This window comes from Gekko japonicus, unplaced genomic scaffold (assembly GCF_001447785.1).
Source record: "Gekko japonicus isolate JY-2015 unplaced genomic scaffold, Gekko_japonicus_V1.1 scaffold1477, whole genome shotgun sequence".
Classification (NCBI taxonomy): Eukaryota; Metazoa; Chordata; class Lepidosauria; order Squamata; family Gekkonidae; genus Gekko; species Gekko japonicus.
The window spans coordinates 27,147-49,503 of record NW_015161995.1 but is presented as its reverse complement, the minus strand read 5'-3'; the positions used below and the strand labels follow the sequence as shown (position 1 = coordinate 49,503).

The 22,357-nt window shown below is 41.5% G+C and overlaps 1 protein-coding gene across 1 annotated transcript in view; it reads right to left on the bottom strand.

Annotated features, from left to right (window-relative positions):
• FLT1 (fms related tyrosine kinase 1) overlaps nt 1-22,357 on the bottom strand; it is a 177,909-nt gene that overhangs the window by 131,011 nt on the left and 24,541 nt on the right. Inside the window, exons 4-8 of the mRNA XM_015405408.1 lie at nt 11,829-11,953; nt 4,469-4,622; nt 4,249-4,385; nt 978-1,152; nt 320-437 (exon numbers count right to left, since the gene is read on the bottom strand). Coding sequence (XP_015260894.1) covers nt 320-437; nt 978-1,152; nt 4,249-4,385; nt 4,469-4,622; nt 11,829-11,953 — 709 coding nt within the window. The remainder of the gene's footprint in view (nt 1-319; nt 438-977; nt 1,153-4,248; nt 4,386-4,468; nt 4,623-11,828; nt 11,954-22,357) is intronic.

The following is a 22,357-nucleotide window of genomic DNA, read 5'->3' as shown; positions in this document are numbered from 1 at the left end:
CACCCAGTGCTTCCTGGCAGAGTGAGGATGTGAACTCGATCTCTTCAGTCCCAGCCCAACACTCTAAGCACTATGTTGCTTCGGCTCACCAGTGTGTCTTCAGTGACAGCCAAATACACAGAAATAAAGAAGACCATTTTGTATACCCTGAAATGGTGGAACATGCAGTACGATTACCATTTTTATTCCTTTGATTGCCAAATCCATTTCAGGACACCTTTACTCAACTATTTACTTAGAGATTAAAATAGTTAATCTTGAGAAATATTTTTCCAGATAAGTAGTTTCTTTGTCTATGCAGAAGTAACTGTAATCCTACCATATAACCTCTGGCGTAGGAAATGCTTTAACTTTCATAGAAATTCGATAGGATTTCTTGCCAGATGCAACTTCCAGCACATTTTTTCTTCGATGTTTCAAACTGATGAATGCCTTTTCTTTAATAAAAAAAAAGATAGAAAATAGCGTGTTGAAGAAAGTAATTTGATCAAGAAGGAATGCAAATAAGGAACTAGGCAATGGGATATTATGGTGTAATATACAATATTAATAAAATCCCTGTTTTACACAAAGGCTTCTTAAATGGCTGTGTCCTATGAGTGTCAGAGGTACTAACTAAAAAAGAGCTGAGTGTAAACCTAGGGCTAAGAGAAATGAATGGATCACAATCTGGGCAGCATTTCTGGATGGCCATCAATGTCCATATGGGATTAATGAAGGTGGTAATTTGATTGGCAGAGTCACAGCCAGTGTATGGAAGTCACTGTAAATCACTCAACGAGGTGATTTGTATCATGTGATGAGCTGCTCATATGCAGCAGCTCACCATTCAAAGCAGGCCCACCCATTAGGTCCACCTAGCTGAGTACCAAAAAGATAAATCCATTCAATTTAGATGACAGATAAAAAAAGAAAACAGAAGCAGTTAAACAAGACCCTAAACTTTCATACATAGCACATTACACAGTATTTCTTACCATAAATGTGGACAGTTGCATTAACCGATCTGAGAGATCGGCCGCTCTTCACATTGCAGGTATACAATCCTTTATCAACATCACGAACTTTATCAACAACAAGAATACTGTAGAATACATTGGCTCCATAATTCCGTTGGTTAATGCTTGAAGTTATGGTGCCTCTTTTGCTTCTCTAGACAGGAAAAAAAAATGGTTACAGGAAAGAAAAGTTATTAGTATTGGCAATCACCATTTGTAGTTTATTCAGTGATAAGATTCTAGTGGGGTGAGTGTTGCATAATAGAAAAGAGGACTAATTAATGCTACCCAGCAGACCTCATAAACCAGTGTTTCGCAACCTGTGGGTTGACTCAGGACCCACAAATGGGTTGCAAAGCCTTTGAAAGTGGGTCCCAGGTCAACCATCCTTAATGGCAGCTCCTGCCCTTTCCATCTTTCTCTTTCTTTCCTCCTCACCACTTTCTCACATTCTCATCTCTCTCTCCTTCTTTGTGACAGTAATGAAGGGTAAAAAGCTGTCAGACAACCAGTAACTTCACTGTAGCAGCTGAAAGAAGGAGAGGAGACTGAAGGGTACATGGGAACTGATCAGCATGCTATGGAAAAACCAGAGGAGGATAGCGAGAAGTCCATATGTGCATGGGTCTGTCTTGATGCTGCTCCTTCAGTAGCCCAACCTCTCGTCCAGCCCCCTGCATTGTTTCACTGCCCTCTACCTGCTGTGGATAATGTTCTGCATCGAGCCCCTTGCCACCAGCCTCTTCATGGCCAGCTGACACCTTCATGCATCTCCTCAACCCAGCATCCCCATGAGCGTGACTTCTCAAACTCCAGCTCTGGCCCAGTTGGCAGAGGAAAAGGAGGCTGGGGTTCCTAGTGGGGGCAGCTGCACTCTTTTTGTGATGTTTGTTCATTTCTTTAAAATATCTGGTTGGGCACTGTAGAAAACAGAATACTGGAATAGATGGGTGCCAAGGTCATAGTTTGCCTAGGGTACTCAAAAACCTTGGGATAGTTCTGGATGGGTCACCATGCAAAATAAATTTGGACATGTGGGTCGCCATCCAAAAAGCATTGGGAACCACTAACATAAACAGCTGATCTGAAATGGGATACATGACGTTATAGCAGACAGAATGTCACACAGTAGTGGGCTAGCTAATTATCTGAGAAATGAACTTACATCTGACAGCTTACCAACCACTGCCTTTCATCTTGCATTAGAATCCCTTATGTTTTAAAATGTTTTATTGTTTTTATTGCACTCTGTGCCTTATGGTTGTAAGCCGCCCTGAGCCCGTACGCGGGGAGGGCGGGGTATAAGTGAAATTAAATAAATAAATAAATAAATAAATGCCAGCTCTCGTAAACTGACATAGCTTGTGGGATCAGACTGACAGAAGTTATTCCTTGTAATTCTCCATCCTTAAGCCTCAACGTTGATTTAAATCAATGCAATGAATCTAAGTAAAACCCCATGAAAGCTGATAATGTAAAATAAACTTTTCTGCATCGTCTGTGATATATCCTGATACTTTTTTCTTTTGCAATTCTTTGCTAACTTCGTAATCCTAGTATTGTTGCAGTCTGTTGGATGTCTTACACTGTCTGATTTATATTGAGTCTCAGTGAGAAAGGCAAGTCAGAAATAAAGTACATAAATATATAAATAAATAATAATGTGCCACCATAAGAGACTTGTAACATTTTTGCTGTTAAGAATTTTTAAAAAAATAAAGGGAGGAAATGCCAAGCATAAAAGCCCCAGTTATGTTAAAAGCTACTGAATCAATCCTTTCCTATAATGGATAATCAATACCATTACGAATAGTCCTAATTGTTGATATTACAAACACTTATAACATGAATCTTCCAGCGCATAAATGAGGCTTGGATTCCACAAGACTTTAAGCAATTACAACATTCAGAAATCTCTAATGGATTCATGACAAATAGTTCATAAATGGCAGCTATTTGTGAGGATACCCCAGATTGGTGAGGGGGGGAAATATTCAGGGCGATTTCGCACTAGAGTTGCCTCACGGCGCAGCCACCGTTTGCCCCGACACAAACATGTTAATTTCACACCCGAGGCGGCGGGGCTGCATTTTGACTCGCGGCTTCGCCCAATTTCCTCCGCCGTTTTGTGATCCTGGTTTTTAAGGATCATGAAACTGCAGAGGAAATCGGGCGAAGCCACGGGTCAAATGCAGCCCCGCAGCCTTGGGTGTGAAATTAACATGTTTGTGTCGGGGCAAACGGGGCTGCGCCGCGAGGCAGCTCTAGTGCGAAATCGCCCTCAGTCTTCTGCATTAGATCCACTGGAGTGTTTCTGCAGACAAAAGGATTTCTTCCTGTGAAGCATGACTTTCTCACCTCCCTTCTGGGTGGGGGAGGGCATTTTGGGCTGCTGCAGCAGCAGCAGTGGATAGCTGAGAGAGTAGCACTCGGTGGACAGATATCCTTCCATCTGTGAAAACACTCCAGTACATCCAAGTCAGTGCTTGCTGTTAAGATAAGTTGTTCACGTAAAAGCTGAGATCTTGGCAGATAAACTGTAGTATCTTTTCTAAATGTGTTTGAGTTGGAAGCTCCACAGCCTCTTCAAGGTAGATGGTTTTAATAATTTTGTTGCAAAAGTGAGTTCAGAACATAAGCAGAGCTCTGCTTAATCATTCCAAAGATCTGTCTGTTCCAGCATCCTGTTTCTCACAAGTGGCCAGCCAGTTCCTTCTAAGAAGCACAGATGCAGAAAATGATTGTTTTAGCTGACATTGGGCAACAAATACCAGATCATGACCAAATTCATCTAGTTTCCATATAAGAAGTTTCCATGCTTGACAGTTTTTTGCTAATGGTTATGAAATGTACAGGTCCATTGTGCAAAAGCCTGTTCATTGAATGAAGCAATGGAGATAAAATACAACAGATGAGGAACACTGGAACATGAAATATGAGGTACTCATCTAGCCCAGATGCCTATTATACATGTCATGCGGTTGCCAGGTCCCCCTGGCCACCGGCAGGGGAGGGGGGGAGGGTTCCCCGATCCAGGGTGGGAAACTCCTGGCGATTTCGGTATGGAGCCTGGGGAGGACAGGGACCTCAGCAGGGTACAATGCCATACACCCTCCAAAGCAGCAATTTTCTCCAAGGAAACTGATCTCTGTAGTTTGGAGATGAGCTGTAATTCCAGGGGATCCCCAGGTCCCACCTGAAGGCTGCTATCCCTACATGCTTGGCATTAGCAAATAGAAAGGGCACCCACCTCACCAGGATAATTCCATGTTATAAGCACTCTTGTGTTCCAGGATGCAGTGACGGTACAGTTAAGAACAAGGTTGTCTCCTTTTAGTAACTTGACTGGTCTTGAGGCATTTAATTTGACATTAACGATGATGTTGTCTACACAGTACGTCAAAACAGAAAAATTAGTCATATGTTTAAACAGTAAAATAATTGAAATGACTGAATGGAAGGATACTTACTTTGTCTGTATGTTAGGTACATAGTGTTGTATTTATGTCCACCAATTATAGCCTCACATCTGAAGAGGCCTATGAATTCAAATGTAGCATTTGGTATTATAAACCCTTTAGTGCTATCCCAGATAGTCTTCCCCTTGGGAACTTCACCTGGAATCTAAAAATGAAAATGATGCATTATTTCTCTTTGTTGCTCCCCCCCCCCAAACCAATTAAGGGCTCATTTATTAATCAGATCCTAGAACCCCCAAAATATCAATTTATATATGTTATGAAACATTTAAGAAACCTATAACAGTAAGAGGGATGTCTAAGCATTCATAAACGTCTGGACAAAACAACTTCCCAACAATGAAAAGTGGTGTGCTACAGTGGAATTGAGAGCAGGTGGGAAGAGGAGAAAGAGGGAAAGAACACCCATGGGGGGGGTTCAAGAAAGAGAACAATGGGCCGCATGTTCAGTATACGAGAGAAGGATTCTTTCCACAAATGTGTGTGGATTTCTTCCCCACTTGTCTTTCATGACAGATAATATAATTTCTGTTACTGACAGAGGAATGTGATAATGACAACATTTAATGCAGAGTCTGATAATGGCCTTTTGATAAAAAAAATCATCTTCAAAAGGGAAGTGAACAATATGAGATTATATCAACATCCTGTCTGCATATGAAATAAAGGCAACCACAGCATATGGTTCAGGAGTACCTGCCCATCGATAGTCCTTTCTGTCTGCTTTTAGCACCAACACTTCTATGCTCCTCTTCCATTTATAGGGAAGCGAGCATGCTGGAGCTGAGCAAGATTCATCAGGTTCATTTGACTGATTCTTTTTTTTTTCTGCCTCCTCCTTGCCCCACCCCCACAGATTCAAGCCATGCTGGGAATGCAAGATAAAATAATTCCTATCCAAATCCAGCACTAAATGTGGCAAGAGAGCACTACTAATTTTCTAATTTTCTACCTGTTATGGACTGAATGGGGGGAAGTCAGCATGACTGTTATCTCTCTATGGGGACAAGGGAACAGGTTAGCTAGCATCATATCTAACCAGATACTGTAACTGTAGAAGAACAACTATAATGCTGCACTTTGTGGCAAGCAGTTTTTCAGGATCTACTACCATTTCAGCATAACACTTTCTACTCTTCCAGCTGATTTGGGCACCAGCTACAGAAATTCTTTCTGATTTAGACGTTTTTACTGTAGTCAAAACCCAGAAACCCGTGCTGAGATGGTAGGAGGTTCTGAATTTCTGAATTTTTTTCCTGCATAGGCACCTTCTCCATAAAATAGAGCACCCTCAGTGATCGTGTATCAAAGCCTGGATATGCATAGGAAGTAACCTCCCTTCATTCCATGCAGTTTCCTCAGTCAGAAAAAGATGTTTAAATAGAATCAACAATAATCACACCACACACCAAAGTGACACAGTAGAATATACTTCCTTATCTTTAAAGCATCTGCTAAGAAGCCATAATAACCATTGAAATAATGGGAGGAACGTGTCCTATACGTATAAATACTGTCTGTTATTTTATGGCATGCTGGCTAACATTCTAAAGTGTCTTGAATTCTAGGCATTCTATTGTGTCTACTGCTGCCCAATATAAACATTTCCCGTTTTGTTCCCTTAACCAATTTATCACTGCATATACAGACACTGACAGTAAGTGTCATGCGTAACCTTCTGCTACAATAGAGGTTCCATCTGTTAGGAAGTTTTTACCAAAATGTGAGTACAAAAGGTACCTTCTTCCATTCCACTTTAATTATAAATCCAATCAAAATTAAGTTTCAATTTATTAAAAAAAATCATTGGGTAAGCACTTAAACATCTTTAACATTCTTTGATCAATGCCCATCATAGTCTGTTATTGAGCCTACTGATTAAATAAAAAGTAGCCCATATATCTCATTGGACTTTTACTGAGTGTGCAAAATTACAAACTTTAACAGCTTTTTAATCAAAGACAGGAGCAAAACCAAAAATTGGGTCATAATCCAATGAACAATGCTAGAATTCTTCTTTTTTAAAACTTCTTTTTAAAAACACCATGATTTTAATGATCCATGACGAGAGAAGTGGAGGGTTGGAATACAACTTGGAAAAAATTCTGAGACAGGAGCAAAACCAAAAATTGGGTCATAATCCAATGAACAATGCTAGAACTCTTCTTTTTAAAAACAGCATCACACCATGATTTTAATGATCCATGATGAGAGAAGTGAAGGGTTGGAATACAACTTGGAAAAATTTCTGGAAAAAAAATTGGGACATTTGGGGAGCGCTGGAAAAAATCCTATGAAATATTCTCTCTTTTGGCAATATAATGCTTTCCAAGTCTGGGTTTTACCCACTCAAAATGTGTAGCATATTTTATCGAAAACAACTCACAGCACCAGATAAAGATAATTATTATGCATACAGTAGAAATGTTTATTTAAATATGAATAATGTAGGCAACGATTAACATAATAACGTGTTTGATGATAATGCATTCTTTAAAAGTTCTGTGTTTTCAATGTTATATTGTGGGTGAACAAGATTGTGTCCATCCAAATAATACACTTTCTTTTCTTTAATATAAAATCTGTTTTCTAATTCCAATGTTTACATTTTACAACATCTCAGATGGCAAAAATTAAGATCATGAGCTAGGGTAGGTTAGGATGCCATAGTAAGCTTTTTCCATAGCTTCAAAATTTCTAAAATTTCTCTACCCATGTCAAATCACTCCTGAGGTATCATGTGAGCCTCATGTTCAAACAAACAAAGGATGAATGTCCTTTGCCTAAACATATTGGCAGGGCAGTCACCAGCCCACTTAGGTCAATGGTCTTAGAAAGGTGTAACTCAGTTTAAGACTGCACTGTAAGTAATGGTTGTGCCCATCAGATTTACGACCCTTGCCACTATAGCAAAGGCAGCTTTTGAAAAATTCTCTTCTGTGCCATAAGGGTGACAAAAAGAGAAGAAAACATAGGGGGGGGGGAATAAAAATGGATGTTTAAAAATGGTGCAAGGAAGGTAAATAGCATAAGTGCAGAAAATGTTAGGTTTATATGTCATAAGCAGAATGTTCTAGTTGCTGCTGCTCTTGAGATGGTAAGAATAAAGCAAATCAAAAAGGTACTTTTATCACTGCCCAGAATATGTGTATAATGCCAAAAATAAACCTTGTCAGATAGCTCTAGAACCCATGTTCTTCTCTAGGCATGTATAGCCCTAGATGTGGAAAGGCACATAATTCCTAAGGGATGCCTTGCTGTGGCCAGTTTTATTTTAAAAGATCATCATATATCCAGCCAGATGGCTTTAAACTGCAAGCTTTCAAATCCATAGGTTATTAAATGGTCCATATGTACAAGAACCATGGAAATTAAAGCCCTGTTAGCAAGGACAGACACATTTTCATCATAGTTTATTAACAGTGATGCTAGCAATTTAAGATTAACATTTAAAAGCTGTTGTTATGATCTCCTATACTTGGGGGTTTAGTTAGTTGTGGTTTTCTTTTCTTTCTCCCTAGATGTAGCTACCCCTCCCAATTTTTCGTTGTAGTTTGTAGTGTAATAGAAAATGCAATTAAAAAAATCCCCTTCGGGGAGCCAAACCCCCCCCCCAAAAAACAGTGAAGTCCTAAACAGACTCAAACCTTTTAAAGCCCAATGGACTCAAAAGGGTGTCACTCTAGTTAGGGTTGCAGAGCAATTTTACTTTTTACTTTTTTATTCTTTCTTCTTTATTTTTTCACATGCTGTTTTTTTATAATGTTTTTATTGTGTCTGTTGATTTCAAGAGGAAAACACATTTTTAGCTGTAAGTTTCCCCTTCCCCCATCCAATTCAGATAAAATTCTCAGACATTGTAATTAAAATATTTATCTTCCAGCCAGGCTGTGACAGCAGCAGCAGCAGAAAAGAAGAAGAATTGGATTTATACCCCGCCCTTCACTCGGAGTCTCAGAGCGCCATACAATCACCTTCCCTTCCTCCCCCCACAACAGACACCCTGTGAGGTAGGTGGGGCTGAGAAAGCTCTGAAAGAACTGCTCTTGAGAGAACAGCTCGGCGAGAACTGTGACTGACCCAAGGTCACTCAACTGGCCCCATGTGGAGGAGTGGGGAATCAAACCCGGTTCTCCCAGATTAGAGTCCACCACTCTTAACCACTGTACCAAACTGGCTGGCAAAAAACACTGATGAAAGCAATAAAATACAAAGTGGTAAAGTGAGGAAGCAGGTAGCAGGTTTAGCTTCCTCAGTCTACATACTCTGTCTTTGTTTGTTCCAAAAATAAACTCTTCCAGCCCTGCTTTCTTTATAGGTGCTTAGGAGGAGCGAAGGGTGAAAAGGCTAAACCCACCCAAAGCAGGCCCATTTGCAGCTGCTTTTGAAGAACATTAAGGACATTGGGAGAGCTCGTTCTGAGGAAGTGTGCATGCACATGAAAGCTCACATCCAGGGGTCATTTCGTAGAAAAAGAGCTAGGGGAACTCATTAGCATAACTCATTAGCATATGCCACACCCCCTGACATCACCGGAAGTGTGTCATAAGGCCACACACCCCGCCCCCAACGGTTCCGGCCGCCACTGCCGGCCTTGCAGCTCCACTGCCGAGCCCCATGAGGGGCCCGGCGGTGGACCTGCAAGGCCGGCGGGAGTGCAAGGAAGCCCCGCGAAGGCCCTCTGAGGGCCGGAAGCGGGGCAGCCGGAAGCAGGGGGCGGGGCTTCGTCATGTGCCCCTCCCCCCGTACCTCACCCGGGGGAACTGTGTTCCCCCGCGTTCCCCCCTGAAATGACCTCTGCTCACATCTTGAATAAAACTTTGCTGATCTTTCTTAAAGGTGCCACTGGACTCAAACTTTGTTCTCCTGATTTTTTTCTATTACTGGTAGCAGTTCACACATATTAAAATCACATGGCAGATAGGCTTCCCAAATGCATGGGCCCAGCACAGAATTCCCCAACCCCAGCCCCATGTCATGCCATCAAGAAATTGAGGAGACAAACAACAGCCTCACCAGTGATGCTCTAGAAATTTCCCCTAGTCTCTGTGCTCTTTATCAAAGAGATCAGGGGAAATTCTTAGAGCATCACCTGGAAGTGACATTAGATCCTCCCCAAGCACCACCCCCAAAATATCCCAATATTTGCCTAGGTAGTTTTGGGAATCATAATGCCAGGTGATACTTGGGATCTGAGGATAGGGATGCCAGACTCCATATATTCCAGGATCCCCTGGAATTACAGCTCATCTCCAGACTACAGAGATCAGTTTTCATGGAGTAAATGGATGCTTTGTAAGGTGAAATCTATGGCATTGTACCCCACTAAGGTCCCTGTCCTCCCCAGGCTCCACTCCCAAATCTCCAGGAGTTTCCTAACCTGGATCTGGCAACCATACCCTCCCATCCACCATCGGTGGCTAGGGGGAACCTGGCAACTCTATCTCAGAAGAGGAAAGTGGCATTTTCTTAAGTGGAAACAGTAGGGGATGTATCTTGTAGGGGAGGGTTTTTAGCTCTGGAGTACTGTACATGTTTTGCATGGAGTAGTTCCCAGGACCAATCTCTGGCATCTTTAGTTAAAATAACAGGCAATTCAATTCAATTTATTTCTACAGTCCTTAGACCAGTCATACAAAAAGAAGTACACCTTTACAATATTCCAAGATTTTAAGATACGTGAAACATTAAAAGCAAATTAAAATTTAATCTAATATCAAACTACCATATCTAACTAGCTACCTTAGAGTTTCCATAATCTGAGTATCACCATACAGAAACTGGCTACTTGGTGGGTAATTTTGGGGTTTCTATCAGATAGAAGAAACTAGAGTCTAGCTTTTTCGGGAAGACCCGGAATTTGTTCAGTCAGCGGAGTGATTTTATTTCGCGCCACCTTATAATACGGACATCTAAAAAACATGTGCTCTGTAGTCTCAACCTCCCTTAATGGGTAGGTACAAAGCCTTTCTGAGAAAGGAGTATTCTTGTACTTTCCTTCAAGTACAGCAGAAGGGAGGGCAGAGCACCTCGCCAGAGTGAAGGCTCTTCTAAACCCTTTTACTTCAAGAGATGTTAAATAGTTGGCTGGACCCACAGTATTTTTGCTAATTGCCCTCATCTTAATGTTTTGTATGCTGGAAAGATCAGTTTGGCATTCTATAGCCTCAATTCTCTGCTTAAGTAATATTTTTGCTTGGTCTGTTCCAAAAGATAAGATCACTTTGGGGGGGGGGGACCTATTTTCAGCAGATAGCTCTGAACAGACTTAGACCAATTTGATTGGAAATTGTTGCAGAGTATCAGAGGGAGTAAACCTTGTGGATTGAGATACCCCTTTAGCCAGGTATGTATTGATAGAATACGGACCCAGGCTTCAACTTTTAAACAGCTTGTCTCCAGTCTTACCCTGGCATTTGACACACATCTAGGGACCTGTAAGATAGTTCTTAGGAACTTAGACTGAACTCTTTCTAGACGTGCAAAACAGGAAAAAATAACAGGCATCAGAAAAGACCTTTCTGTGTCTGCCAGTCAAGAATAGACTGTACTGGGCTACATTGACCAATTTTCTGAATTAGTATACAATAGCAATATACATCCATAAACTCTTTAAAAGGCTGACAGGAAGACTAAAGTCAGTATGGACTGCAGTAGCTTGCTTCCGTTTGGAGCAGTAAGAACTCACAGGAATTAAAACACATTAGTGTTGGGCCATTCTCCTGTGCTCCTATTTTAGAAGCACATCCGGAACTCAGATGCAGTTGGATTATTGTGAGGACTATCTCTGAAGTTGGATGGGTGTGGCTAAGATTTCCATCATCCTCTGAGACAGTTCCTTAATGGTGTGCAATATATGAATGAAGACCCGTCTTCTAGCTTCCTGTCAACACAGGATACAGACCTAGTGTCTCTATACTGTTCTTCCAGCTTCAGAGGTCAAAATGTGGGGAAATTAGCTTTTTACTTTATTAACTGGAAATTACAGAAAGCCTGGTTTGCCAGCTTTTTTGTATAATACATGTCTCCAGTGAAGAAAGCTCTTGACAGCTCAGACAAGCAGAACTTTTCATACGTAGACTGTACTGCTGAGCACTGTCAGTGTCTAGCTGACTCCAGTGAAGGATGGAAGTGCTAAACCCCACCCAAACCAGACCCACTTGCAAGTGCTTTTAACGAATATTAAACACACTGGGGAGAATCAAGTACAATTTTTCCACTGGCTTCTTGCATCTTACATGGTTTGAACATTTACTGGCTTCCATTTTAAAATAAAAACATTATTAAATTGTGTAAGAATCGTGTGATCTATACAGCATAGAATGAATCTTTTAGAAAGCAAAAAATGTACCATTCTTAATGTAACAGCAATATCTGGTGCTGTAACTCTGCATGGGATGATAAGCTCTTGTCCATCAGTCATGTGAATAGTTTGGGGTATATTGCTGTGCACCTCCACAAATGGACTGTGTGTATCTGCAAAAGGAGAATAAATGGAAATTAAGCCAGGAAGTAAATGCAGGAAAACAATGAAAGCTACACGCTGTTAGGTAGCGGTTCTCAAACTTAAGCAACTTGGGACCCCTATTTTAATTTAATATTTTTGCAAACCCTTCTCTCTTTCACCAATATCTTTCATGTGCCCCCTTTAGAGTATATAGCAAGCTACCCATGAGGGCTTCGGCGCTTTCAGAGTTGCTCAAGAATCAAAAGCAAACAAAACATGAACTTCTGATATTCAACTGAAAATGATTGTTGGCTATTATTGTCTATGGCTGAAGACGTCTGTCTTTCTCTATTGTATTGAAAAATAGAATGAAAATCTGTTCACTTTTGTACATGAAGTAACTATTAGGACTGTACCTCCTTGGTGCCGCTTAGTTTCTAGGGCTCAGCTACTGGATTCCAGTGACTAATCAGCACATTTTTCAGGCTAGTGCTCTATCAACTCCTGCCCTTCAAAAAAGGGGAAGTCTTGTAGCAGGGAATCCCTACTCCTATTCCTAGAAGTCTGAATTTTTATGTTTTGCTGGATGAGTAAGACTCACCCCCTGCCCTTACAAAGGACGTTGTGGATCCCCAGTTTGAGTAATGCTGCGACAGGGAGTTGTGTCCTTAAATCTTAAGCATTCTTTACTCCATACCAAATTGTGGTTGTGACATATAAAACCTGTTGGGATAACACGTGTCCTGATTCAGCCAAAACTAAAATCTTGCTTGAGGAATTTAGGTCAGTGACTGAATCTTAGGGGCTAGCATTGTACAAAAGGTCATGATAGCTGCAGAAAAAAAATACATACTAAAATGTTTTTAAAACACATAAACAAAAAGGAAAAGATTTAAGTTCACAACCAACACCAAAAATACTAGGCAGAATTAAAAATGCTACTGAAAGAGAAGTCTTTACAAGGAGGCTTACAAAAGCATAAGCTTTGCTTCATAAACCATTGGTAAATTTCAAGGCCATCTTCACCCATACCCCTCAAGTCAAATTAACTTCCCTAACTGATCATACATCTCTGAAAATTGTGGATTTTATGCACTATATAATTATGTAAGTAAATTTAGATAACAGGTCCTTGCTAAGTAGCTTCTTATACACGTATTTTCTGACTTTAAGATATCTGGCCTTTCCAGATAGAATTAAGCAGCATGCTGGTATTGATGGCAGAAAAATAGATTTCATAATTTTAAGAAACCTATTTTTAAACCTATAAGTTACAAATTCAGAGGTGTATAACCTCTTGTACACAACACAGACCTAGTCTCTTTTTACAGCCATAGTAAGTACCTCACATTGCAATTCTAAACAAGTCTACTCAGAAGTCAATCCCACAGAGCTCCATAGGGTGTACCCCCAGGTAGGTGTCATAGGACTGCAGCTATAGTCTGCAATCCCATGCCTTCTTCCTTGGGAGGAAAAGCTACTGAATTCATTTGGACTTTCTTCTAAGTGAATAAGAACAGGATCAAACTACACAATGATTATTTCAGAGTGGCTGTGGCAAAGATATTTAACATTAGAGGAAAAATTAAAACACTTCCAAAACCAGTGTGGTGTAATGGTTAGCATGTTAGACTAGGCTTGGGAGATCCAGGCTTATATCTCCACTCACCATGAACCTAACTTTGTGAACTTGGACCAGTCAAATGGTTTCAGGCTAACCTACCGAGGTGTTGTGATGATAAAATGGAATAACGAGAACCCTGTACATGTCCCTGAAATTTCTTACATGAAAGACAGGATGAAAAAGGTAAAATATGTGAACCATAAAATAAATCCAGTGAAAATTAGTCAGCAATGTCAAACAAAATTTATCTACCTGCAAACAGAATTTTGAAAAAAGAACACATGTTGCTCTAATCATGTTCACATTTTCTTTTAAAATATCCCAGAGGCAAGGTAGACAGGATGGCAACAAACCAGTTGCAATAAAGGCTGTTTTCGCAAGTTAGCTCTTTCGCACATGCTGAATAATGCACTTTCAATCCACTTTCAATGTACCTCACAACTGGTTTTTACCATGTGAAATGGCAAAATCAACTTGCAAACCATTGCAAAGTGCATTGAAAATGGATTAAAAGTGCATTATTCAGTGTGCGTGAAAGCACTAAACATTGGCTAACGTACTTTCAATGCATTTTCAGTCCCTTTTAGCAATTGTTTACACTTGAAAAGGATTGCTAAATTGGACTAAAAGTGCATTATCCCATCTGTGTGAAAGCAGTCAAAGCCATCACCAGCTCTTCATAAAGGAGGTAGGGCAGGGGACTTAAAGCGTATTAGAGCTAGGCGGAAAGGGTCCTGAACTCTTCCCTGGAATGATTTCTTACTGGTTGTTTTTCTTTTGGTGGGTCCCTAAAACTACTCCACCAGGAGTAAACCAGGAGCAGAGAAACAGATATGGATGGCAGAGAATGGGCAGAAAAAGGCTGTCCGTTCTGCTCAGTCCTACAGTGCTTTAAGTTATTTGGTTTTCTGTTTCATAAGGAAGCATGAACCATGTTCGGTCATTCTACCATCACATCTTATTTGCCACATGGGCATCTGGTGCAAGAGAATAGCTAGCACTTGCTGCCTTATACTGAATCAGACCATTGGTCCATCAGGGTCAGTACTGGCTACTCAGACTGGCAGCAGAGATCTCCAGGGTCTCAGGCAGAGGCCTTTCACATCACCATCTGGTCCTTTTTAACTAGAGATGCCAGGGATTGAAACTGGGACTTTCTGCATGCAAAGTAGAGCCTCTTCCATTGAGCCATAGCCCCTTGCTGAAAACCTGGCCAGCAATTAATTTTTATTTATTTATTTATTTATTATTATTCACATTTTTATCCCGCCCTCCCCGGAGGCTCAGGGCGGCTTACAGGGCATATTGCCAGATAATGGACTTTTATGGCCTCTCTTGCAAGACTGGTATTCCAGCCAATTCACAAAGCTACTCCTGCTTGTTCTTCACAGTTCTTTTACTTTACCCATATCAAGCAGTACATGTTTTGAGCAACTGGCTAATGAGTCATTGAGTATTACAGGACTCAAAGCCACACTTTTGCTTGCACTCCACTTGAGCCATATCCAAATGATTTGCAAATATGAGCAACATGATGACTTCTGCTCAGATGATCTCTAAAAAGTGAGCAGCACTGTGAGATGGCCTCAGGCTTCAGCTTGTCTTCGAAGTCACCCATTGTTATGTTGACAGAGGAGGATTCAGAGAAAAAGGACCCAGACATTGCATTGTTCTAGAAATAAATCCCTTTGATTGCAACAGGATTACGTTGACATATTGCACATTCAGTCATATGCATTCAATTCTCTGAGCACAGGAGAAAGATTTGGTTTATTAGGCAGAGAAACATTTTGATGGGGTATTGGCAATGTTACTTTTGTATAATCCAGCAAAAGCCAGATCAGTGTCTTTCTTACACCAAGAGTTCAAGAGGGTCACATCTGATAAAACAAAACTATTCTGAAAAAGTGCATTAGAACTGAAAAAGACTGCATGTTGGTAGAAAAATTACACTACCCCTAATGTTATTTCCAAGGACTTCTTTTAAAAGAAAGACAAAGTATGTAAACAGCGGAGCAATATTCCCTTTGCAATATTATTCAGAAAAGACCAAAAGACCACTATTATAAAAGGAGCATTTATACAGAGGTTGTAGTGCTAAAAGAGGGTCACTGGCTCTTCACATCTCCGGTGCAACATTACTTGTTACTACTCCCTTAAGACTCATTTATCCTTGTCACAAAATTAGAAGCTATTTCCCCAAACCAGCAAACTTTACAGAGCAGTTTCCTGTATGCATAACCTGTAAGCCATTATAAGTACAAGGAAGAGCTGCCCTCGAGTGTGTCTGCAGACAGAGTGTCACCACTGGCTGATGCCAACAATGTACTGGTGAGGGTCATCATGTGTCTTGCGGCCTTTTTTAAAAAGAGGGACAGGAAATTGGTACAAAATGTGAAGAATGTTCTTGCACTAACCAGATATATTTGCCATCCATCAAACACCGAAGTGAGAATAAAGCACTAATGAATGGTATCTGTTTGCTTCAGCAACACTTATGACCACAATAATACCAGTAAATATGAGGGGATCTTTTTCTGAATTACAATTGCACATTTCATCACAAATAGCCTTCCATGTATAACCTGTGCTGACTTCTATGCAGTGTTTGTGTGTATTTAAACGCGTATTCATTTCCTCTGATTTTTATTATTTTTCTTATAAATATTATAGCCAGGGTTGCCAACTCCAGGTTGGGGGATTCCTGGAATTTGGGGGGTGGAGCCTGGGGAGGCAAGAGTATAATGCCAACAGGGTACAAGGCCAGAGTCCACCCTCCAAAGTAGCCATTTTCTCCAAGGGAACTGATCTCTGTAGTCCGGAGGTGAGTCATATTTCCAAGCGATCTCCATGACCCACTTGAAGGAGATCCACTCACAGATCTCCCAGAATCTTGTCTTGTTTTATCCCAAAACCATGTGGAGCCCTCTGTCAGAACTGAATGTCATGGACTGATGGCAGCTTCAAGTGCCTGGAATTTTCTTTATCCAGGTGTGATAGATTGCGTATTAGATTTCCTTCATTTTTAAAGTCGAATATCTGTAAATGATTTATGTCAAACAGTTATGTCAGTTATGTTGCTTTATAAGTCAGTATCAGAGGCACGGGAGCTCCAGGAGATCCCCAGGCCCCACCTGGAGGTTGGCAATCCTGCTCACAGCCTACTCCCCTCAGTTCCCAAATTGAGCCAAACTAGGTGTGATGCCAGGAGGCCTGTAGGCAGATTTCTCACAATTTTTAAAGAGTAAATTGGAGCTTCAAGGGGGTACAGGGAAGGAAGGTTTAATCCTTCCCACTGTAATTTTCCTTATTTCAGTAGCACTACCTTCTAGGGTTACCGTCTTCCAGGTAAGACTCCAGGTAAGGTGATTACAATTGATCGCCAAAAGACCTAGAACAATTTCCCCTGAGAAAATGGCTGCTTTGTGTGTGTGGGGTGTGTGGGTGTGTGTGAACTCTATGGGATCGTATCTCCGCTATGCTCCCTCCACTAGGATTGCCATCCCCCTGATTGTGGTGGGTTTCCCCCCAATTTTGGGGGGCGCAATCTGCTGCCAGCCAGACCATACAGTTTTCCCCCCCAAAATGCTAAAGTATCCCACTTGATGTGCCCGGTGCAATGACTTCACCTCTGGGTGACATCATCGTGGCACACTTTGTGTGTGCACCAGAAGACTCCAGGAACAAGACTGAACCACTCCCCCCTGCCAGCAACCAGGTAAGACCTGGCAACCCTACCTCTACTCCCAAACTTTACATAAGAACATAAGAGACGCCAATGTTGGATCAGGCCAAAGGCCCATCCAGTCCAACACTCTGTGTCACACAGTGGCCAGAAATACCAGGTGCCATCAGGAGGTCCACCAGTGGGGCCAGGACATTAAAAGCCCTCCCACTGTTGACTGCCCCCCCAAGCACCAAGAAGACAGAGCATCACTTGCCCCAGAGTCCCTATCTATACCTTGTGGCTAATAGCCACTGATGGACCTCTGCTCCATATGCTTATCTAATTCCCTCTTGAAGCCATCCATGCTTGTAGCCGCCACCACTTCCTGTGGCAGTGAATTCCATGTGTTAATCACTCTTTGGGTGAAGAAGTACTTCCTTTTATCCGTTCTAACCCGACTGCTCAGCAATTTCATGGAGTGCCCACGAGTTCTTGTATTGTGAGAAAGGGAGAAAAGTACCTCTTTCTCAACCTGCTCTATCCCATGCATAATCTTATAAATCTCAATCATGTCACCCCTCAGTCGTCGTTTCTCCAAGCTAAACAGCCCTAAGTGCTTTAACCTTTCCTCATAGGGAAAGTGTTCCAACCCTTTTATCATTTGAGTTGCCCTTTTCTGCACTTTTTCTAAAGCTATAATATCCTTTTTAAGGTGTGGTGACCAGAACTGCTTAATGAACAAGTTAAAAAGCAGTGGACCAAGTACTGATCCCTGTGGTACCCCACTGCTTACCCCCCTCCACTGGGAGAACTGCCCATTTATACTCACTCTCTGTTTTCTATTAATTAGCCAGTTTTTGATCCATAAAAGGACTTGTCCTTTTATCCCATGATTTTTGAGCTTACTTAGGAGCCTTTGATGAGGAACTTTATCAAAAGCTTTCTGGAAGTCAAGGTAAACAATATCTATTGGATCCCCCTTGTCCACATGTTTGTTCACTTTGCCTTCCCTAGGCACTGTCCCCACTTCACCAGAAATTTCCCAAGCTGGAGATGGCAACCCTATGATAGCTGTTCTTGGCCCCACCATGTGGATACCTGTATTTCCCTCCTGACATGGGCCAAGCAGTAGCTCCGAGGACATGACTGAGATAAGGAAAATGGCAAGGGAGAAGATGGTTAAACACCATTTCCACCACATCCTCTGAAGAACTAGATCCAAATTAACTCCCATACAACCACTTAATTGTTGGCTATTAGCATAATGTTAAATCAAAGGTAAGAGACGGAGAAAAGTGAAGAGAAAAAAGAGGAAAAAAACAATTGGGAGAAACAGTTTGACAGAAAAGTAGGAGTTTGTGTGAGTAGATAGAATTAATTTCTTTCTGTAGCTAATGACTGCTTTGATTTTCAGGCTGGTTTGATTTGGGGGCTTTATGCTTCTGATTGTCATGGTTTTCAGGAAAAATATATTGTTCTGCTAGTCTATAGCAGCACTTTTACTGATATCACTGGGAACTTGCACTCCTGTGATAAGCCTAGGGAACTGTGTACAGCCCAAAACTTTCTGAATGTTTTCCTAGTTTACATTAAAAGGAATATGCATTGTGCTCCGTAGTACAGTGGTGTAGTTATAATTAGTTTGAAGGTGTTTCCTAGTTCCTTGATTTCACTTTCCTTTCCAGCTTAAAAAATATACTCATAATTATATCAGGGAGAGGTTCCTTCACTTGATAGCAGAAGGTATTTACTTCTCTACAACACAGTGCTCTGCACTCAGAATTTGGCTGCTGCAGTGAACAATGATATACATGTTAATATAGGAACATTAATGAATGTGCAATAATCTTTCCAGACACAGAATCATAAAATTCTATGGCTATGCTTTCCTTGCTTTTTTATTCTCTCTTCAGGCCAATCAATGTTCTGCTAGCAGCTACACGGGTTTTTTCTTTCCCTTTTGACTGAGGTATGGTTGCCAGCTCCAGGTTGGAAAAGTCCAAGAGATTTGAGAATGGCAGGGTTTGGGGAAGGGAGGGACCAGAGGAGGGTATAATGCTATACAGTGCACCCTCTAAAGCAGCGATTATCTCCAGGGACACCGATCACTCTAGTCTGGTGATAACATGGCTGCTCTTACCTGTAATTGTTCAGTGAGTGGTCTTCTGTGCAGGCCAGCCACAGAGAAGAATTCTACAGATTTCTAGCTCTTTTTAGGCTGTGGAGTGCTCCCCCTCCCCCAGAATTTTCCCACCCAAATCAGTACGTGATGGAGGCAAAGAGAGCACTCCTTCCCTCAGTCTTCCATTTGCCGCCATGGAGAAGAACTCTATAGCAGAGGATCCTACAGTGGGGATGTGTGCCTGCGCAGAAGACCACTCAACAGTTACAGGTAAATTTTATGGCTTCTGTGCAGCTTCCCATGGGAGAGTAGCAAGCTCACTTTATGCAGGTGGAGGGTGTGGGATCCTTAGCAAAACAATGATTGTAGCACTGCTTTCCCAACAACTGCATCACTCCTGGAGCTGATGTCGATCGCATAGTGCTTGGTGAATGTCAAGGCTGAGGACCACATTGCTGCCTTGCAGATGTTCACCAGTGGGACTTCTCCCAGAAAGGCAGACAAGGAAGCCTGAGCCCTGGTCAAGTGTGCCTGAATTGTGAGTGGACAGTCAACCTTAGACAATGAGTAGGCTAACCTGATGGCAGTGACTACCCAGTAGGAGATGGTTTGAGAAGAGGCAGAACAGCCCTTCTGCGGTCCAGTGAAACAAACAAGGAGATTTTCAGACTGACAGAATTGTTTGGTACAGTCCAAATAAAATAACAGAGTTCTCCTGACATCTAAGGCATGTAGTGTATTCTCCTCCGGGCTAGAGGGCGAGGGGGAAAAAATACTGGGAGAACAGTATCTTGAAAGATATGAAAACTGGAGACCACCTTTGGTAAAAAAACAACAACTTGGTGTGTAACACAACTTTATCCCTATGAAACTTGGTAAATGATGGGGAACAACTGAGAGCCCACAGCTCACACACCTGATGTGTTGAAGTAATAGCTAGTAAAAATGCTGTCTTGTAGGATAACAAGGAGAGATCACATGTCACCATAGGTTCAAACGGTCAATACATTAAACAGGAAAGGACCAGCGAAAGGCTCCATTCAGGGACAGGTGGAGGGATCAAGAGGTACATATTAAACAACACTTTCAAAAACCTTTTAGACAATTTACAGGAAAACAGTGCATAACCATCAATGCTGTCATGATGGGCAGAAATGGCCACCAGATGCACCTTAATAGAGGATACCAAAAGACCAGCATCCTTCAGGGATAACAAACAGTCAAAGACAATATGCAAAATATATCACACTCTGGTGCAATACCCTTGTTGGATAACCAGAGGTGAAACCTCTTCCACTTTGTAGCATAAGACATGCATGTAGAGGGTCTGCATGCTGAGGAGAGGACCTCAGCAACCCTATAAGACCACACTACTCATCCCCTGTCCTCCATGCTGCAAGATGGAGCGACCTCACATCATGGTGCAGGAGGGGACCAATGCACAGCAGGTCTTCAACTGCTGTAAAAGGTACATACCTCCCTAAGAACATAAGAGAAGCCAATGTTGGATCAGGCCAATGGCTCATCCACTCCAACGCTCTGTCACACAGTGGCCAAAAATACCAGCTGCCATCAGGAGGTCCACCAGTGGGGCCAGGACACTAGGATGGAACAGCTGGACTGTTCCATCTTGAGCTTGACAATACCAAAATAGGAACAGGGGGCAACACATTGCATAGGCATCCCTGCCTGAAAGGTGTCTATTTGTGAGGGCAGGTCCACTCCAGCTAGGGAGCGAAATGGTACATTTGGTGTTCTCCCTAGTTGCAAATAGAGCAGTAAACCCAAACGTTGGCCCATACGCAGAGTAGGCCCCACACCAATCTCTGCTCCCACCGGGATGAATCAGTAAAAACCATGGAACATGTATTATTATACTGTTCATTTTACAAGGACATCCGTTTCACATATCTCACCACTACTCTATCCAAGTTTCCAGGAAGATCTGAAAAATTCTATACATTTCTTCTCTCCTTGTAGACTGCTCCAATGAAATGACCTCTAAAGTGGCCAAATTCTGTTCTGTCCATAAGAAAGCAGATATTCCAAACCTTTTAATAACTTTTATGTATAATGAATTACACCAGAATGAGACTATGAATTTTAATATTTTATATTAATTGTTATATTTGTATGTGAACTGTGCTGTTAAATTGTTGCTGGCTGATCTTTTGATCATAATAAATGTTGATGTTTATTGAGACTCAGTTTTCAGAACCTGTTGTTGTACCTGGACCATCAGGAAACATAAGTTACCACCTGCTCTTTTATGTTGTTGTTGTTCAGTCGCACAGTCGAGTCCTACTCTTCGCGACCCCATGGACCAGATCTTTTTTATGAGAAGGTTGCTTTTCAGTACCATCTTATGAATCCTAATTTCCTCATTCCATACAGACCCTACAAAAACAATAAATAAAAAACAAAGCCACAAACTGCCAGGGCAAAGAAGAGCCAATTCACAAGCTCTTTGTTCTTTTTATATTACTAAACTAAACTTTTTATATTACTAAACTGTGAAGGACGTTCTCAGCTAGAATCCACTTCCAAGTATGGCTACATTGTTATCATTGTTACCGACTCTTTGCGACCCCATGGACCAGATCTTTTTTATGAGAAGGTTGCTTTTCAATACCATCTTATGAATCCTAATTTCCTCATTCCAGGGTACAGATCCCACTAAAACAATGAATAAATAAGCAAACCACAAACTGCCAGGGCAAAGAAGAGCCAATTCACAAGCTCTTTGTTCTTTTTATATTACTAAACTGTGAAGGAAGTTCTCAGCTAGAATCCACTTACAAGTATGGCTACATTGTTATAATTGTTACCATAACTGTTGTTTTCCTTATTTTTGATACATTTGGTGCTTACTCAGGTGGGAATCCAATATCTGTACTTTTACTGAAAACAATGTCAGTTGCCCTGACCTGGATAGCCCTGTCAGTTGCCCTGACCTGGATCTTGTCGAATCTTGGAAGCTAAGCAGGGTTGACTCTGACAAGTACTTGGATGGGAGACCT